Genomic DNA, 17279 nt, shown 5'->3' with positions numbered 1-17279 from the left:
ATATTTCCCTTAATGATTAGAATGGTAATTTTTCTTTGAAGCAATAATTGCCACACATCCTTTTCCTCCCAGCCCAGGCCCATAGAATGTTTTCCCCACACTTGAAGGACACACAAAAGCAACGTTGGCCAGCTCAAAGCAGCCTTCCTTCCCTCCCCTACCTCAGCGTGGCCACTTCCCCACTCCTAGAGGGTCACAGCAGCTTCCCTGGGCTCAGAGCTGAAAGGCAAGGCCTTCTTTCATCCTTCCTGCAGCCTTTCCTCAAAACAATCGAGCTCCTGCACCCTACAGCCGCCATCTTGAGGCGCTACCTCAGCCTGTGAGGAAGAGTGGCAGGGTAAGATGGAGGCCCTCTCCACCAGCCAATCAGAGGTGCCCCAGAGCAACACCCATCCAATAAACACCCAAGGTCAGTCACCCCAGTGTCCCTCAGCCAATCAGCTTCCAGCACTCCAGCAGCCAGGCCCCAAGGGCAGGCAGCGCAGTCCCCTCAGGCAGGAAGATGGCAGGATGGGGATGGAGCAAAGATGAACACCAAGATGTCAGGGCCCTTCCCCACAGGGCACAAGTGCAGCAGGCACACCTAACCATCCCCCAAGGCAGAGCTGACCCCTTCTCCTCCCTGCTTTCACGGAGGGCAGGAAAGCTCGCCAGCTGCCTAGGCGTTTCTCAGAGGCACTAAAACCACCGCCAGCCCTCACTGCTCCCTCCTCACCACTCCATGTCACTGCTGCCACTTGACTGAAAAGAGCAAAAGGTCTGAAAAACAGAGACAAAGCTTGTTCTCAGTTTATAAATTTTTATTAGCTGGATAGTGTACACAGTACTTACAATTGCATCTATTAAAGACCAAAATACACTTGAAAAAATGCATCATATAAAAAAAATTATAAACTTTTAACTATATACAAACTTTGCCTTACATTACATTAATTTCAGTACCCTCCCACACCCATTCACAAAGAAAAGATTTTCTCCCCCACCCCCCTTTAACATGCAAGGTCTTAAAGCCATTTAGCATCACTTGAGGACCATTTTCCACATCCCATTCTTCACACTCATAAAACTGTTTTTTTGATCGGTTTGCTGCTCCAGTGCTCTCTGGGTCAATCAACCACATTTCTTGTTCTCCTCAAGCCTCATCTTTTATCCTCACCCACTCTTTTATACACTCCAGAAGTGGAGTTTTTGCTCAAGTATAGCCAATCCAGAAAGAATTCTCATTTAATTACTAGAGAGGTTTGAACCTGATGATGTCTCCAATTTAACAAATTTACCCAGGAAAATAAAGCAGACTTTTTTGGTAACATGGTGTTGACCGATAACTCCAATCTCACTAAGCAAACACTACTTTTAGAAATGAATACACATAACCTAAAGCAAATGAAAGGTATGACAGTAGCACTCAGGCTTTCACATCACTATTTAAAGTATTAACGATAAGACTTCCTATATAACACAAATCCATAGGTCTTAATACACATTCTACAACAACGGATCAGAGAACCTATATATGAAGGGCTCATTGGGAAAAAAAGTTCTAGTTGCTTTGAAGAAGTTTACAAGTTCTTCAAGAAAAGAAGTAATTATTCATTAAAAAAAAATACATATATCAGCAATAATCTTGCTTCCCTAACTTCTAACTCTCAGAGGGGGGTCTCCAGAGATTAACCATCAGTTGAAGAGCAGAAGCGTTACGGAGAGGCTGTGTTACTCCAGCACAGAAATGTTGCTCCAGCATATGAATGCTCCACTGACAAAATGTACAGATGATCTAAAAAAATATTTACAATAATGCTGCAAATTCAACTAAAGCAAATTTTTTTATTATTCCTTCACTAGAAGAGAGCTACATATTTCCTGAAATGGGTGACCTCACAGAAATGCTAGGTGAGGATTTTATAGTTGCCAACTGAAGACAATAAGCACCATGCTCTAATTGGCCAAGCATTTTAAGGCAGAAGCAACCAAAGGTACCAAAGATGCCATCAATCAGAGGTAAACAAATGCCTTTTGAACCATTAGAAAAAAATCCTAATGTAAAATTTGTGAGCAGAGTGTTAGGTGACTAATATAATTTAAGACAAAATGGGAAGGAAGAAGATTTATTTGCATGTCAAGAACGAGGCCACCTCCTCCCATAGCTGCAGGTGTCACTGCCCGTCGAACAGTTTCTTTCTCAGCTTCAGTTTACCACATCAGCTGTGGTAACGGTAAGAACATGGAACTAAAAATTCAGAAAGGAAATTAACTAACCCCCATTTAAGAAAACCCAGCTGCCTAACTACAAATACCAAATCTGCATTTCTTTTTCGTTCTTTCACTAGCTACACACACCTCCACAGATGGCTGACCTAAACATCATCATCCTTTGTGTCTAGACAGTCATACTTTTCCTCTAAGACTGCCTGCTAGTAATGTAGAATGTAACATTTCTCCACATTTCTGCTCCCTCCTCTCGCATCCTTTTCCATCTTCTCATACTCTTAGGTCTAGTATTTTTCCCCTTTCATCCAGAGTAAATAGGATCTGTTTTCTTGTATCCTCCCAGCGTTCTACAACTTGCTAATTTGTCCTCCATTTTGCATTTAGTCATACGCTTTCAGTAAATAGGGAAAACATAGGAGGGAGATAATATGGGTTGTATTTTTCAAGTTTCATTTACTTCTTTTGTCACCTGAAAGCAGAGTTCACTGACCTTAAACCAGTTTCTCCCATCCTTGGATGCTTTCCTCAAAAACAGCCCACCCTCAGCTCCTTTACCTATTCAGGTTCATAATCACCTCCCTCAATAACAATGCCTGGCAGTATTTCCAATCCCATGCTTAACTGCCATGATGCAGTTTTATGTTTTACAGAACACAGAAATTGGAAGAGATGGGACTATAACATGCAGGTAATACACAGAGAGCCTGTGAAACTCATTCAGGATGGGAGGAGACAGGCATGGAAAGATGCAAGTATTACCTGTTAAAATGCTTATGAACTGCAGCTTCAATGGCCAAATTGCAAACCCATAAGAATGGAGCAAGCTTAAAATCTGTAATGAGCTATGGAATTAAAGATAAAGAGACGTCTTGTCAAGGTACTCAGCCAGGAGCCAGCAACAGGTCATGAAAAAAAATCCTTTTTTTAAAATGTAAGTACTCCTCTTTCATTAAGTGCCACTTTTTTTTTTTTAATCTAAAGAGGATAGTCTATAAAAAGCCCAAAAGGTTCATCCATATCTGCCTTCATTTGTTTAACAGTCCTTCAGTTACCTCAGGATGAGCTGAGTTGAGTTGCCCTATGCTTCCGCTGTCACAAAACAATCCCTCACTCTGTATAGAATGAGAGGATTGTAGAACTGATTTAGAGCAGACCTTAAGAAACACTGTCACAAAGATGGTCAAGTGCTGTCACTCCAAGACTGCAGATTTTATTTCTTTTGGAGGAACCATGCACTGGACTTGCAAGTTAGAAGGAAGATTAGAAAAAGAAATCCTTTGGAAGAGACTCACTTAGAAGTTTTAATCCTTTTTATACTAGCAACCACTGGCAATAAACATACCAAAAAACACCAAGAGATTGCTTTTACTATTTAAATCCTTATCCCCAGATCACCCTCTCCCCCTTACTTCTTGGAGCAGATACACAATATATCAAGTCCTGTAATAATCTTGAAACATTTCTATCATTGTGACTGGAAGGCTGAACTTTTCCCAGAAGAGAGCTTGCTGCTTACATATTTTACAAGGTGGAACTTAGAAGAACCCCCTTCAGTTTCTGCCAGTGTCAGAAGTGCAGATGCAACAACAGGGAACCTTTCAGTTGACAATAACGTCCACAGGGCTAAGGACTGGATGTAAATAACAAGTCTCTGCTGGGAAAACGAAGTACTGTGGTGCAGCCAGGTCAGTGCTGGTTGCTATAAACTGGATTATGTCTCTGTAGAGAAGGGCCGTAACTCCAAGAGGTCTTTGCTGGCCCTGCTTCGTCATGCCAGAGTTATTGCTGATCACCGAGTCAGTGGCACACTCTCACCCATGGCCAATCAATGCAAGAGATGTTTAAAAGAAGGAAAAAAATAAACAAACCGACATGAGCAGTCAGACTCCAAAATCCGTGCGCTGGATCAGAAGAGTATACCAAGGAAGTCGGTAAGTTTCTATTTGTTGAGTCACCTGCAGTTAAAATCTCAACCACATACTGAAAACATGGTGCTTGTTCTGTAGAAAAGGGTAGGCTGTGATATGGCGATTGTCCCACTAAAAGACTTGCTTGATACACTGGAAAGGTAGGACAGGCTTGCAGAAGGGACGGGAATTCTATTCAGTTATTTTTTTTTCTTTAAGCAGTGGTTAGGAGACTCTGATCATCTGTGTCATTGCTTCTTCATTGGCCTGAGTTGGATCCTACAGATTCAAAATACATACCATGATGTAACTTCAACAGTTTTCTGTAACAGCAGAGAGAATCATGTACAACCCTATCAAGAGGAGATACTCGAGATACTCCTGCTCCCCCCACCCCTTGATCTCTAAACATGTCATATTTTTCCTGGGTTTTACAGGCCAGCGTAAGAGAATGAGATATATAAATCCTAACAGTTCTTAGTAATGTGCTGTTTCTGGTAATAGGGAAGACCTAGTACTGGTCTAGTATTTGGGAAGGACTCCACTTCAGAATAAGCAATACCCTTCTGCTAAAGCCACAGGACTGCTTTAAAGCACTAATCAATAACAGAATTAGCTAGTTCTACTCTGTGTCCCCTCCTTCGAAAACCTGTCTTGCACTTTTAATGTAAATCAATGTGCAGCTAAGAATCAGAAATTCTCATTTTTTTAGTTTTCCATCAGATGTAAGATAAGGTGTCTCCATCTTTAATTCATGTCCTAAAAAAAATGCTTATGGTATGCAACCAGAAAGGCTGCAAAGATTATTTCTTAGGACAAACAAATACAAGCATTCTCTGTAAAACAAAGTGAATACATTTCTATCAATATTATTATCATTTTATTACTCAAGGCAAATAGACAGTTGCTGTCTACAAAAAGTGAGACCGAAGGTTTCTTTACAATGCCTGAAATAAAGTCAAAGGCTGAGAGGGACAAAGGTCAGCAGCCTAGCCCCAAAAAAGAACAAACAAAACAGTACAAAGACACCTCTAAAGTGTATTCAGAAAAAACTGAAAGAGGCAGTTCCAAAGAACAGACAAAATTCTACTTGCCTGCATATGAGGGCTGTCTTTTTCCTTTGGTGAGAAGAAACGTCCACCTTCTCCCCGCTTCCTAGCCATGGCATGACGATGCCGAGATTCATGCAAATATTTCTGCAACAATATGAAAGAAGTAATGAGGGACCAGCCTGCTATTTCTGGTTCAGTTCTTTCAGCAGGGTAAGTTCCTGACTGCTAGAAAAGCCTATCCATTCCTCACCCTTCCCTGAAGATTGCGTTTCCAGTAAATGCCCATTTGTAATACAGCTACATACATATTCAACAATAAAAAGCATGCAAAGGAAGGAGGACTGCCACCAAGTGACTTAAAAAAGAAACTACTCTGATGTAGCTCATGAACAAAAAAAAATACACAAACCAACCAAACAAACAAAAAATCTAAGACGACTAAGATTCCAGTCCTCGTTTTCCAGCACCGGGGGTTTTCTGTGCGTTTCTCACGGAGCAACCCTGTATTAGATCGGAGTTATATTCTCACCCTTCTTTCTTTGGGAATTTTTCCCTCTGCTTCAAGCTTAGCACGTGCCTGCCTCCTCTTGAGGATCCGGTGATATTGCTTGGCATTTACATAGAGGGGCTCTTCTTCCAGCATTTCTGCACCAGGCAAAGGTATTCTCTGGAGAGCTGGTACTGATCCAGCTCCAGGCACCATCTGTGCAGAGAAGACGTTTTTAGTACTTCCAGCTCAGAACACAAAGTGAATGAAAAAAGGTAATTAAAAAAAAGTTAAAGTGGAAAGTGTTTGGGTTTTGTTCAGATAATGCACCTACTTAAACTGAAAGGAGTAATAAAGTTGTTCTCAAACTGCAGAACAAATTTAAACAAATCAATTACATATCAGTTCTGCTTGGGTTTTTTTCTGATAATGGTAAAATTTCAATTCAATATACAATTCTATGACCATGTTACTGCTTCTTGTACAATTAAGCATACAGGACATGCCCATTGCTTCCCTTTCTTTTTGGTTATCACTTATTTAATTTATATGATAATTTCAGAGCATTTCTTAAGCAAATATTACTTGCAGAGCTGCTGACACCTAGTGGGGACGAACAATAAAATTCACGTTGAAAGATATCACACTACAAAGAAATAAGAATTGGCAAAAAAAGCCTTCTTATGAATCAGAAGAACAAATACTAAGGAATTCTCCAGAAAAACAATAGTTGATTCAGTATTTTTAAACCTCTATTTATCAGTGAACAGCTTATTTTGAATTTCATTTTCTAGATTTCTGATCTCAATAATCGGCTGTGGGAGCAAGAAAGTACAGAACACATAGACCACAATAGGACACAGGCCATTGAAACTGAAAACACATTGTTTAAACTTTAAACCAATGGTAGCTACTGAGAAGACTGAACATATTAAGGTGACATGAATCTCAGACAACAGCTTGCGTACAGACATCTTAAACCTCAACCTTTAAGACAACCAACAGAAAGTTAAATACATACCATAACCATTCCACCTGAATTGACAACATTTCCAGCAACCGGCAGCGTCACTGTGACCGTCCCTTGCCCACTACTGGTTGTATTGGTGTTGGCTCCTGTTTGGACAATTTGCGCTCCAGCCAAACTGGCTGCTGGAATGGTGATCATGCCTGTAACAGGGACTGTAACTTTAAGAAAATAAAACACAAAAGAAAAAAAAAAAAAAGAAAAAACCCAAAAACACGCACACAAAAAGAAGGGAACACCATTAGTCCCACTTCTGTTTTACTCATTCATCCTTCCATAACATGCAAAAAGATTTAGAAAAGCATTGCAAGTTATTCACTAAATTCCATCTCTGCCCCTTATACTTCGTATTGTCTGCATTTGTACCTGCACAGTAATCCCAGTGTCAGATAAGAGATAATGTACCCTAAGGTGTAAAAGCAAACTTAGGTGTTTCTATTCTAATAGCCCTTGCCAAAGAAAAGAACCATATTTTATGTTTCTGGGGAAAGAGCCGCAGGCCGAATTCCTGTATAACAACGTGAGCATCTCTCCTTCCATTCACTCTGCCAACAATTCGTATCACAGCACTCGCAACACTACTAGCGTTGCAACTCAGTGTTTTCTCTGACAATAATTACAAGGCAATAAAAACCTATCGAAGCGATATTAAGAAGTCCTGACTCTTTTTCACACCAAAGCTCATACCTTGTTGGAGAATAGTTCCATCAGCATTAACCGGCTGATAGACTATGGTCTGGCCTTCAGCTGCTTGTGCTACCTGTTGTCCTTGAACTGCTATTTGTTGCTGGGTCTAAACAAAACAAAGAAACAGTAACTTTACAAACTGCTTATTTTTCAAATTTTACAATTCCTGAATTAACACTTGGTGCTTAAGGTGTTTTGGGCATCTATTTCTTTTGCTTTATTACCAGCATCAAGAAATAGGATGGAGCACAAACCAATTGAACTGTAGATAAAACACCTAAAGCACACATAACACTTCACCTAACGCTGTAGTACTTAATATTGAAACAAACAAGTTTTAGGTTTCCTGTCTCACTATGAATACATTAGAGGAAGAATTATTCTGCTCAGAAATTTAATTTTGGTCCTAAACAAAAGGATCAGCAGAAAGCCCAGATATGACTAGACTACTTCACAAAATGGCGCAAGTTTGAAATTAGCAATACTTGATGTTTTCAAATTTCAACTAATAGACAAAAACAACCATGAACCAGTAAAATACAGAAACACAATGGATAAAAACATGCAAGCTATTTATTCTGCCCCAGAGTTATGTATGAAAATACTACAAAAATATGAAATTTATTCTCAAGTTCTCCTCAATATTAATAATTCCTCATTTGGGTTTTTTTTTTCCTTTTTTTACTTAACCACACCTTAAGTCATTTGGAAAGTTTCTCTTCCTATTTCTCTCAAGAAAACCCTTTCATGCTGGTGCAGTTACCTGTGTCTGGCCAGCAGTAACTGCAGTCTGTGGCTGCTGTATAATGATCTGCTGGGTCTGGCCCTGCTGCCCCTGTACCTGCACAGCCTGCCCACCTTGAATCTGAATCTGACCTGGCTGGACCAACTGAATCTGTGGAAGAAAGAGTCAGAAAGGAACATTAACTACGCCTCTTATTTCTCCCTCCTTGGCCTCAGCATTACCAAATCATCTCTGAGGATGATTTACTGTTGCAAAGAAAACGAAAGCACTGATTCTTCTCTTTTTCCACTTTCACATGAAGAGTTTTTATTTATTCCTCCCTGTGACATAAAGTCAAAACCATACAGAATAGAGAAAACATAACATACTACTGGCATTACGCGCTAGCACTTCTCCACTGCTTATACAATAAAACAGTCAAAAGAAATTATTCACATGAAACTAGGAATAATAATACTCAGGTGAATGAAAAAAAACAAGAGGACTAAGATTTAAGATATCTGTAGAGTGTTAATTATCCAACATTCAGAAGTACTACTGGATATATATAAAAGTTGTCCTCAGCTTTGCAGAGAAGTCTTTCCACCAATGTGGAACATTTCTTAGATTAAAAAAAAGAGGAACTGGAATATGGTTTGAAGCTTGTGCTTAAAAACCCAGTTATGGATTTTCCTCCAACAGACAGACTGTAAAGAGCCTAACACAAAATAAATTGTTTTTCAACAAAAGAAATTTTAAATGAACACTAAATAAACCTCTCAAAATACCAAGACATCATGTGCCTTCCTGGACTGTGCTGACCTTGATCCCTAAACCCCATTCTCAAATCACTAGCACACTTTTGTTATGTCACTGTAACAGTTCTTCCCTTTGCTTTTGAGGAACACGCTTCGAGCACCTGTTTAAAATTAAAAACTGTCTTTCAGACAAATATTTCAAAATAATTGCTTCTAATAAAATCCATCTTCTATACCTTCTACAGTATTACCTCTGTGAAATGGAAATGCTTAAATTCACCTTCAGCCATCACATATTAGATGAACTCAAGCACAAGAGTTATTTTCAAGAAGCTTTCTTAAATAAATAGCTATATAAAAAACCTCTTTCTGAGCCATAAATTGAGTAGGCACCAGATCACCAACTATACTGTAAGGGCCAGCTAAAGTAAGTATAAAACAAACAAACAAAAACCCCCAAACTCCAGTTGTATTTTAATGGACTACGTTTAAAAAGGTTTGCACCACCCCATAAAATACAAAAATCAAATACACAAAGAATTTTCCGTGCGTTCTTAACACGCAGCTCACTGCCAGATCCACAGCTGGAGAACAATCATCTTTGCCCAGTTAATACTTTCAGAGTGCCGAGGCAAATGTACTATCTGACAAGGTGAGAACACCACAGTTCATTCTCTGCAATTTATCTTAAATAAAATTAGGATTATCTCACCTGCTGCAGCCCCTGCGTTCCAGAAACCGGGACTTGCATGATTGTCTGGCCCTGACCTCCGGGCACAGCCTGCACCATGATCGGCTGGCCAGTCGACGTGATCAGCTGACCTCCGCTTACTTGTACCATTAGTGGTTGACCCTGGACCTAGGAAACAGCAGAAAAAACAAACAGAACAATGAAAAGTCTGGTGATTTGAAGCCAGAAACTGAAATGGCTACCGCATGAGGCTAAATGCTTACCTATTTTAATGCGGTGACCAGAGAACCTGAGCAACAGTCACTAACCTGGGTTCATAATCAGCATCAAGCATCTTTAGTTTCTAAAACTTCTTCCGTGATGGCTAGTGGATTTAGTTAATTATTTTTTCCTGTTGCAGTCTAACCAAAACTTGCAAGTCTAATCGCAATAAAGCATGAAAAGCATGGCTAAATTTTTCAGACACAATAACTACTTTCATGCACAGCCCGAGAGCAAAGTGTAACAAAAGAAAATTCATTATCCACATCACCGTTACTAATCTTTAATTGGGGTTCCTAATGAGAAAAAGCTCTAAATAAGCTATTCTGACAGATTCTGAAGTAGCTTCAGCTCTCTCCAACTACATGCTTACATTTCCATTTCCTAACTGATATAGCACATGATGTTCTTAGAGAATCTTTTCATGGTTATTAAGTGAAATTATAACAACACAAAATGTAGTTCAATAAGGAAGAGTGAAAGAAAATGAACAGCAGCCGCTTCTTGGACCAACAAGGCTGACAATGGATTTGTAAATTCTGCATAAGAGTCTCTGGACTCTTAGACCAGATATGTCTCTGGTCACTAGGAAAAAGTGCCAATGAAAAGAAAAACAAGGGGAAAACCTCTCTGTTTAACCACCTTTACCTGCTAAGTTCCCAAATTCCCCAAAATATATGTCTGAAAATGCCGTACCTCCACAGCTTAAATGTGAAATGAGTCTTAGGAATGAGGGAATCACTCTTTACCACGCTGAGTTGTTTAGAAACAAGAGCAACACAACACGATAAAAAGTCACTGAGTTCTTGGGTTTTCTACCTGTAAATTTCCAGAATGTGCAATAGCGAAAGCTCGCTCTCCAACCACTGTAGAATACCAGACTCATCATCAGTGCAGATTTTCAGCACATACTGAACTACGTAAAAAAAGCGTCACTTTGCATAGTTCAAATACCTTTGGGAATTTGAACTACGGGAAGAACCACAGTTGTACCTCAGTGATCAATGCCCTGCATAGAATATTGTGACTTTACAGGTCACCTAATACCCTCGCGACACTGTTCTGTTCCTCTACCTTGTAACGAGCCCCTAAGAAAAACTGGTAGTGCTTGTTTTGAATTACAACACAGAGGGAGAGATAAGCATGCTCGTGTCAGCCACAGAGAAGCCCAGTCAGCAGTACAATATCCAATAAGCAGAAAAGTGATACATTCCAGGATTCTTGTTAATGTATTAGAGCAAGCCAAACAAAAAAAAAAAGGGGGAGGGCACATAACGATGACCAGGAGGCCACAGTGACCCAAGCAATTCAAGGCAGCCAGCTTTTCATAATTTAACTCAGAACATAAAAAATGCTGTGTTCAACTTTACACCTGGCAAGACCAATCTAGCCTCTTGGAACTCTCCTCCTCTGAAGAATTAAAAAACAAACAAAACCAAAATACTGAGTGAAAAATGCACTACTAAACTACGAGTATCCAGGGTTTATCAACTCGTTTAAAAGCCTCCTATGTGAGCTAATGAAATGAGGTTTGCAAGAGAGAAAATACTTCACATTGAAACAAATCGGGGTTTGAAATAACCTTGCATTTGTTTCCGATTTGTGGTGTATTTACTGTTAGGATAGATACTTCTCCTGGGTTTCCCTGTGCTGTTCACACATAACTAAGAAATCAGATGTCTCAACCCTGCAGAGGCCAATATTGCCCCCAGGTGCTGTTTTTAATCACAGATAAGAAAGTTTCACTCCTCAAGCTCACAGGTCACCCACCACCTCTGTCTTTCTTTCATGTGGTGAAGACACAGAATGCCTCACAGTGGATATCAGAATTCTAATCTCCTTGCAACTACAGGAAATCTTTGGGTTACATCTCTTGGCTATTACTTCCTCATCTTGGTGTTTTTTCCTTTTAAGTCCCATTTCAATCACTTTCAGTCCCATTTTGGCAGCAGGAATTCAGGAAGGCACTGGGGTTTCCGGCATGCACCTGAGACCCGATGAAAAACTGTAATCCCATGCTCTTCATGGAAAACCCTACAGCTAGCGTAAAGCACAGATACTACTGCTAACAAATTTTCCTGTTCCTATTTCGAACTCTGGAAAAAACACAGCATTAGATATGTGGCGATGGTGAGAGTCATGCAGTGCTCACAAACACAATTAGAGAGATCACCACTACCTGGAGGGTCTGGACTTGCTGGCCTGAGGCGGATGCCACCTGGGCCTCAGTCTGCAGCTGGACAGCAGTGACACCACCCTGCTGCTGGGAATAGGAACAGGAATAGCTTGAAACATGGAAATGCACAGCTCTGACAAGAGACGACGACACTTTGCTGGAAGAGGGCGAATGTAAAATTCATACGCGCTGCTCTCGGAACATAAGGAATGTGGATCCGTTTAGCAGAACTAAGAATGGAATACCAACAAAACTGCATATGATACTGACAGGCTTCAATATCCTGAACAAAAATCACTTACAAAGAACATGAGAGATTATTTTGCAGAATTCAGAATCTCAGCTTCAGTGTTTTAAGCTGCTGCCTTTCTACTTAATGTTTCCTTTCACCGCCCCGGTTTCTTACTGTGAAGGGGTTCCAGATTTTTGTCAGACTTGTTAGCTACAATAAAGGCCATAAATTCCTTTCTGCACAGAACAGCAGCACAGGTGACTACAGTCTAAGCTTCATCTGTGTCACCCCTGCACCAATGTCTTCCCTCCACTGACCTTGAAGGAAAATCTTACGAGGTTGCAAGAGCAGTTAAATCAAAGTCTTTTCTATCTTTAGCCTCTTTAGTAAGAGTCCCAAAATAATCTGCGTTAACTGTGTTAGCATTTGGGAGATGAAGGACATCTCTCTACTAAAAGCTGCCCTATGACAAACCTGTTAAAAAAATTTATTTTAGAAAAACATTTCATGTCAAATACAACACAAGCTTTAAGAGCATGTACTAAAAAAGAAACAAGCCAAGGTAAGTTTTTACCTCCCTTTTACCTACAAAGTGTCAATAAAACTAGATATATCTTTGGTTATCTGCTGGAAACAGGTATTTTTGATAATTCTTAATATATAATTTTTTAACCTCAAATACAATCTTGTTCTGACTCAAAGGTGACTTCAGGTAAATTCAATGGGAGAAGCTGGTCGATGGTGATGACAAAGGAAAGCATCTCTCACTGAAAACATAATCCAGTGGCTCATTAATTTCCATGACAAGCTAAGAAACTCCTCTTGCCCTGAACTAGAACGAACATAAGCTGCAACAAAAATTCAGCACCAGCACAACTCATCTGAAAATGCATTACTATATCTGAATGGGTGAAGCTTAACAACAGTAAATATCTCTAAGTCCTTAAAAAAACCCCAGCCCTACTCATCTGCACATTGTAACATTAACTAGAAACTTCTTTCTGGAACAGACTAATTCATCCAAAGCTACATGTTTTGTTGCAACTCCTGAACTATGTGTTCGTTTTGATCCACCTGTAGTTCTCAAAGGATCTCAAGAAATACTTCTTTTGAGAAAGCCTCCGTGGGCTTGAACAAAAACTATTTCAGTTTTGGGAGGAACCTACATTGTTCCTTGTGGACAACTGTCTGTATTAATATTCCGTGTCCTCCATTTTCAAAGAGGGTTTGTTATTCTCCTCGTGTCATTACCAGTTTGCAAACTCCCTGCTACCCTGAGATCTGGTAACTTGTATGCCTGCAATTTTAATTTAATAATAAGTATTTTTTTAAAACAACATATTTACTCTGACTTCAAGTCAAGTCAGATCACTGACCACTGATCAGAAGTCAGGTAAACACATATCCAGACAGCATCAAGAAGCATCTTGCTGGTTCTGTGAAGCTCTGAAAAGTACAAAACGATTTGTAACTCAGCGCTGGCAAAGCCAGCTCACCTGTTATCACTTTCCATACCTGCTGCTGAATCTGCCCAGCTTGCACAACGATCTGCTCCGTGGAACTGTTACTATTCGCGGTGTACTGCTCCATAGTGCTTCAGTTCCGATCCGTTAAAAGGCACACCTTAGCCTGCGTATCTGGCAAGACAAGTTAAAAAAGCATGTGATTACTCTCCCAAGGTTTGAAGACTAGTATTATCTTACAATAGCTGAAAAGCAATCCACCTGCTGACACCGAGGTCAGAATCACACGGTAAGAGCCGCTGTTTAATCAAGGACCTACCTCCTTCATAACGTCACCTTACTTTCATTGATTAACGAAACAGAACTGTAATTTCAAAAACACATAACGTGACCGAGAAGCAAAGAGTATCTCAATCTCAGTTCTGTCATTATCTTCAGTGAATCAAATAGTAGCTATGAACCTGTTTCTCTTCGTTTTACCCCTCGAGTCTGAGTATTCTGGGCTGGACAATTGCCTGCACTGCATATGGGTGGAGGAGAAGGGCATTACCACTAAACAACTCACAGAGCACCAAGTTTAGGTGTAAAACCAAACTACATTTCAAGAATTCAGCAAAGCTAAGCAAAACTGTCTTTCCTTCCCCAACTACGCAGCACTCCCTCTTCATCTCTTTCTTCTCTTCCTGCTTTCATGTGTTTTTAAAATAGCCAGCAGACTTCTTACTGCTCCCATCCTTTTACTGCTGCTCATTTCTTGGACCCTTGCCTACACATATGAAGAACACACTGTTGAAATAAAACACTTAGTTCCATTACCTCCTTTCTCCCTCACATTTCTTCTGAGTTATCAACAAGGGAAGAATTCTTACTATTACTTTTAATGAGGTATTTGATTTATGCTACGACTGAACAAGCACCTGCTACATTAGTAGAAAAGCAGCCTATAACTTTGATCTTCGAAATCTAAAGCAACAAAAAATCAAATCCCTTCACTTTTCAAAGACATGCATGCAAAACTTATTCACAACTTTAACTGTAACTGTTGCTGTGGTTACTGCTGTAATGACGCCTCTCACACTTCCTGCTCTTTACCTTTGAAACATCCTTTTTACTTCGGTGTCTTGCATTTATCTTAATAACACTTCATTTTTTCATCAACTTACTCCTCACCGTGACCTAAGAAAACATGCAATATTTTACATGTTGTTGTTTTCCTGAATGTTAACACCAAATGTTGCTTACCTACAAAAATAAGCGATTAACCAGTATGTATCATGACAGACCAGGAGCTCACTCGTTACAGGGGGCTTAATACTCCGCCATAATGATTTAAGAACCTTCTCAGTCCTTATCAGATCTTTTTTTCAGAGTAAGGATGCAATGATGCTAACCCTGGAGACCACAAAGATAATCTGAGTCACAGCACTGAAAGGCACTACATTTTACTGCAATTTTAACTCTACCCTTGGCCCATTTAGTAACCGTTTTTCACACCCTGCCAGAATAAAAGAAGATAAACATCCTTTCTGAAGATGATACTGCCTACCAAGGTTCTCATTTCAATTCTGCAGTCTGTACGTGCTTTCTGACAGGCCCAGAGGTGTTTAGGGCAGAAATTACCTCCCACATTTCATTCTTCAGGGAAGTATTGCAATAGCAAGCACAGGCTGCCAGTAAACGGTATTTGCCAAAAGTTCTCTGGCTTCAACACCAACGATGACGCGCAGGCATACCTCTACTTGGAAATACTCTTTCACAGACCCCTGTATCGAGCCCCCGTGTTGTTTACTTAAAATATTAGCAGCACCGTAACCCTAACTCTCTGCACCAGCTGTGGCAAGCCCAAGCTACAAACAGGAGATTTTACATGTGCTGGATCGCAGCCCTCCAAGGGATTACTTCATTAAAACAGAGCACAAGCGTTACTATATCCAAGTTAAATTTTGAAGACCGGTGATACTACTTCAGCGGCACACTCCTCCCACAGCTGATCTCACCAGCCGGCTCCTCCTCACTAGGCCCTTCTCTCCACTGAGAATGACTTAAGTGTTCTAGTTCTAGCAGTATATATTCATATCCGCATATATATACATATGAGGCTACAGAAGCTACATCAACAGCAGTTCTCTTGGCAAATAAGCTACGCTAAGAACAAACCAGCGTGCTAAACAGCGCTAGGGGTTGCGCTAGTGCAAAAGCATCATTTTAAAACGTGTTGCACCCTGAAGCAACGTCGCTAAATTGGCAGGAGTTTCTAGGGCAGACCCTGTCAATCCACCCGGATGATCGCTGCCCTCCAGGGACACCAGGGAAGGACAGACACCCGCGCAAAGCCAAAGACGGGGTTTAACTGAACAGCACAGACTGGCCACAACCTTATCTCCCGCTGTTTGGCAGAATAAAACACGCGGTACCCAACTCGTGTTCCCGACCTCCTCACCAAACGTACATGTCTTTCAAGGAGTTCACGTCTTTATTTAACCGCAGAAAGCTCGGACCTCCTGGGGCCCTTCCCGGCGGGCAGAGCACGCTGTGCTCAGGCGGGCGAGGCAATACCCTGCAGCTCAGGGCGGAGAAAGCAAGGCAGCACCGGGGCCCCTCGCTCCCGCAAGAAGGGCGGCTCCTCCTCGCAGAGGAGGACGTGGCTGGCGACATTTGGCGTCCAGGTGCGTTCGGGGGAAGGCGGGAGGGTGACCGTGCAACACCCGGCTTCACTTCACCCCGGCGCCGCTGGCAACCCCGGGGAGGAGGAAGGGGGGGCAGCGATCCGCGCTCGGCGCACACTCGGCGGCTTCCTCCCACCTCCCCCGGGCAAGGCGGGGAGGAGGGGGAGGAGGAGGAGGGGCAGCCCGGCCTGCCCGCGGCCCATCTGTCAGCAGGGCCGGCGGGGAGGCTCGCCCGCTCCGCTCCCCCCGCCCGCCCGGCCGGTGGAGGGCGGGGCCCTACCGGCTCCCGTCCCAGCGGCCCCACACGGGCAAGGCCTGTCCCCGCCACGGGAGGCCGGGCCCGCCGCCCGCCTCCCCTCAGCCGCCCAGGCTGCGGCCGCGCCCTTCTCCACCGCTGCTACCCTCGGCCCCGCGCCCGCGCCTCTCGGTGGGCTTCGCCCGCCCCGAGGCCCGGCGCCCTCAGCCCCTCTCCTCCCGGTACCCCCCCTCCCCGGAGCCGGGCCTCGTCCCCTCGCCTCCCCCGGCGCCCGGCCGGCCGGCCCCGGCCCTGCGAGCGGCCTCCTGACTGGTCACTCGGCCCCGCCAATCCCGGCGCTGGGGCCGGCGCTCGGGGGCTCCATATTGGCTGCTCGCACTCACCGTGCCTCGCTCCCCCGGTTCGGGTCCCGCGCTGATTGGCTCCGCTACCGGTCCCCGAAACCCAATCAGCGCCTCCACTCAGCCGCCGCGCAAAATGGCGTCCAACCCCGAACAAAGGGAAGGGAGGGGGCGGGCGCGGGCGGCGCAGGCGCACGGCCGCGCCCGCCCCGGATGACCCCGCCCCCCTGCGCCCTGCCCAGCCGCGGTTACTGCGCCTGCGCTCCAGGCGGTGCGCGCGCCTTCCGGGGCTGCCGCCGCCAGCAATGCGCAAGCGCCGACTGTAGCTCCGCCTCTTTCCTCT

The 17279-nt window shown here is 42.7% G+C and overlaps 1 protein-coding gene across 12 annotated transcripts; it reads right to left on the bottom strand.

Annotated features, from left to right (window-relative positions):
• Positions 1–779: 779 nt before the first annotated feature.
• NFYA (nuclear transcription factor Y subunit alpha) lies at positions 780–17119 on the bottom strand. Of its 12 annotated transcripts, none has more exons than XM_064471701.1 (10): positions 16979–17119; positions 13726–13847; positions 11979–12065; positions 9563–9709; positions 8132–8263; positions 7369–7474; positions 6676–6842; positions 5697–5870; positions 5210–5311; positions 780–4394 (listed from the first exon to the last, which is right to left on the bottom strand). In XM_064471701.1, the coding sequence occupies exons 2-10, from the start codon at positions 13798–13800 to the stop codon at positions 4341–4343; spliced, it is 1044 nt and encodes a 347-aa protein (XP_064327771.1). In that variant the 5' UTR covers positions 13801–13847; positions 16979–17119; the 3' UTR covers positions 780–4340. The 12 variants fall into 12 exon arrangements, with proteins under 12 accessions (XP_064327771.1, XP_064327774.1, XP_064327773.1 ...); XM_064471704.1 differs by having other exon boundaries at positions 11982–12065; XM_064471703.1 differs by having other exon boundaries at positions 11979–12062.
• Between the last annotated feature and the right edge of the window lie 160 nt (positions 17120–17279).

Source organism: Phalacrocorax carbo, chromosome 23, assembly GCF_963921805.1.
Source record: "Phalacrocorax carbo chromosome 23, bPhaCar2.1, whole genome shotgun sequence".
In the NCBI taxonomy this organism is placed as follows: Eukaryota; Metazoa; Chordata; class Aves; order Suliformes; family Phalacrocoracidae; genus Phalacrocorax; species Phalacrocorax carbo.
Note: the sequence above shows the minus strand (reverse complement) of the source record. Positions and strands in the feature narration are given on the sequence as shown.

Bases quoted from the DNA above. Each gene is read 5' to 3' on its own strand.
- NFYA (XM_064471701.1), bottom strand. From the start codon at position 13,800: ATGGAGCAGTACACCGCGAATAGTAACAGTTCCACGGAGCAGATCGTT. The intron at 12,066-13,725 runs GTATGGAAAGTG...TCCTATTCCCAG, and splicing joins CTGGGCAGATTCAGCAGCAG to CAGCAGGGTGGTGTCACTGC. The intron at 7,475-8,131 runs GTAACTGCACCA...TGTTTTGTTTAG, and splicing joins TTACTGCTGGCCAGACACAG to ACCCAGCAACAAATAGCAGT.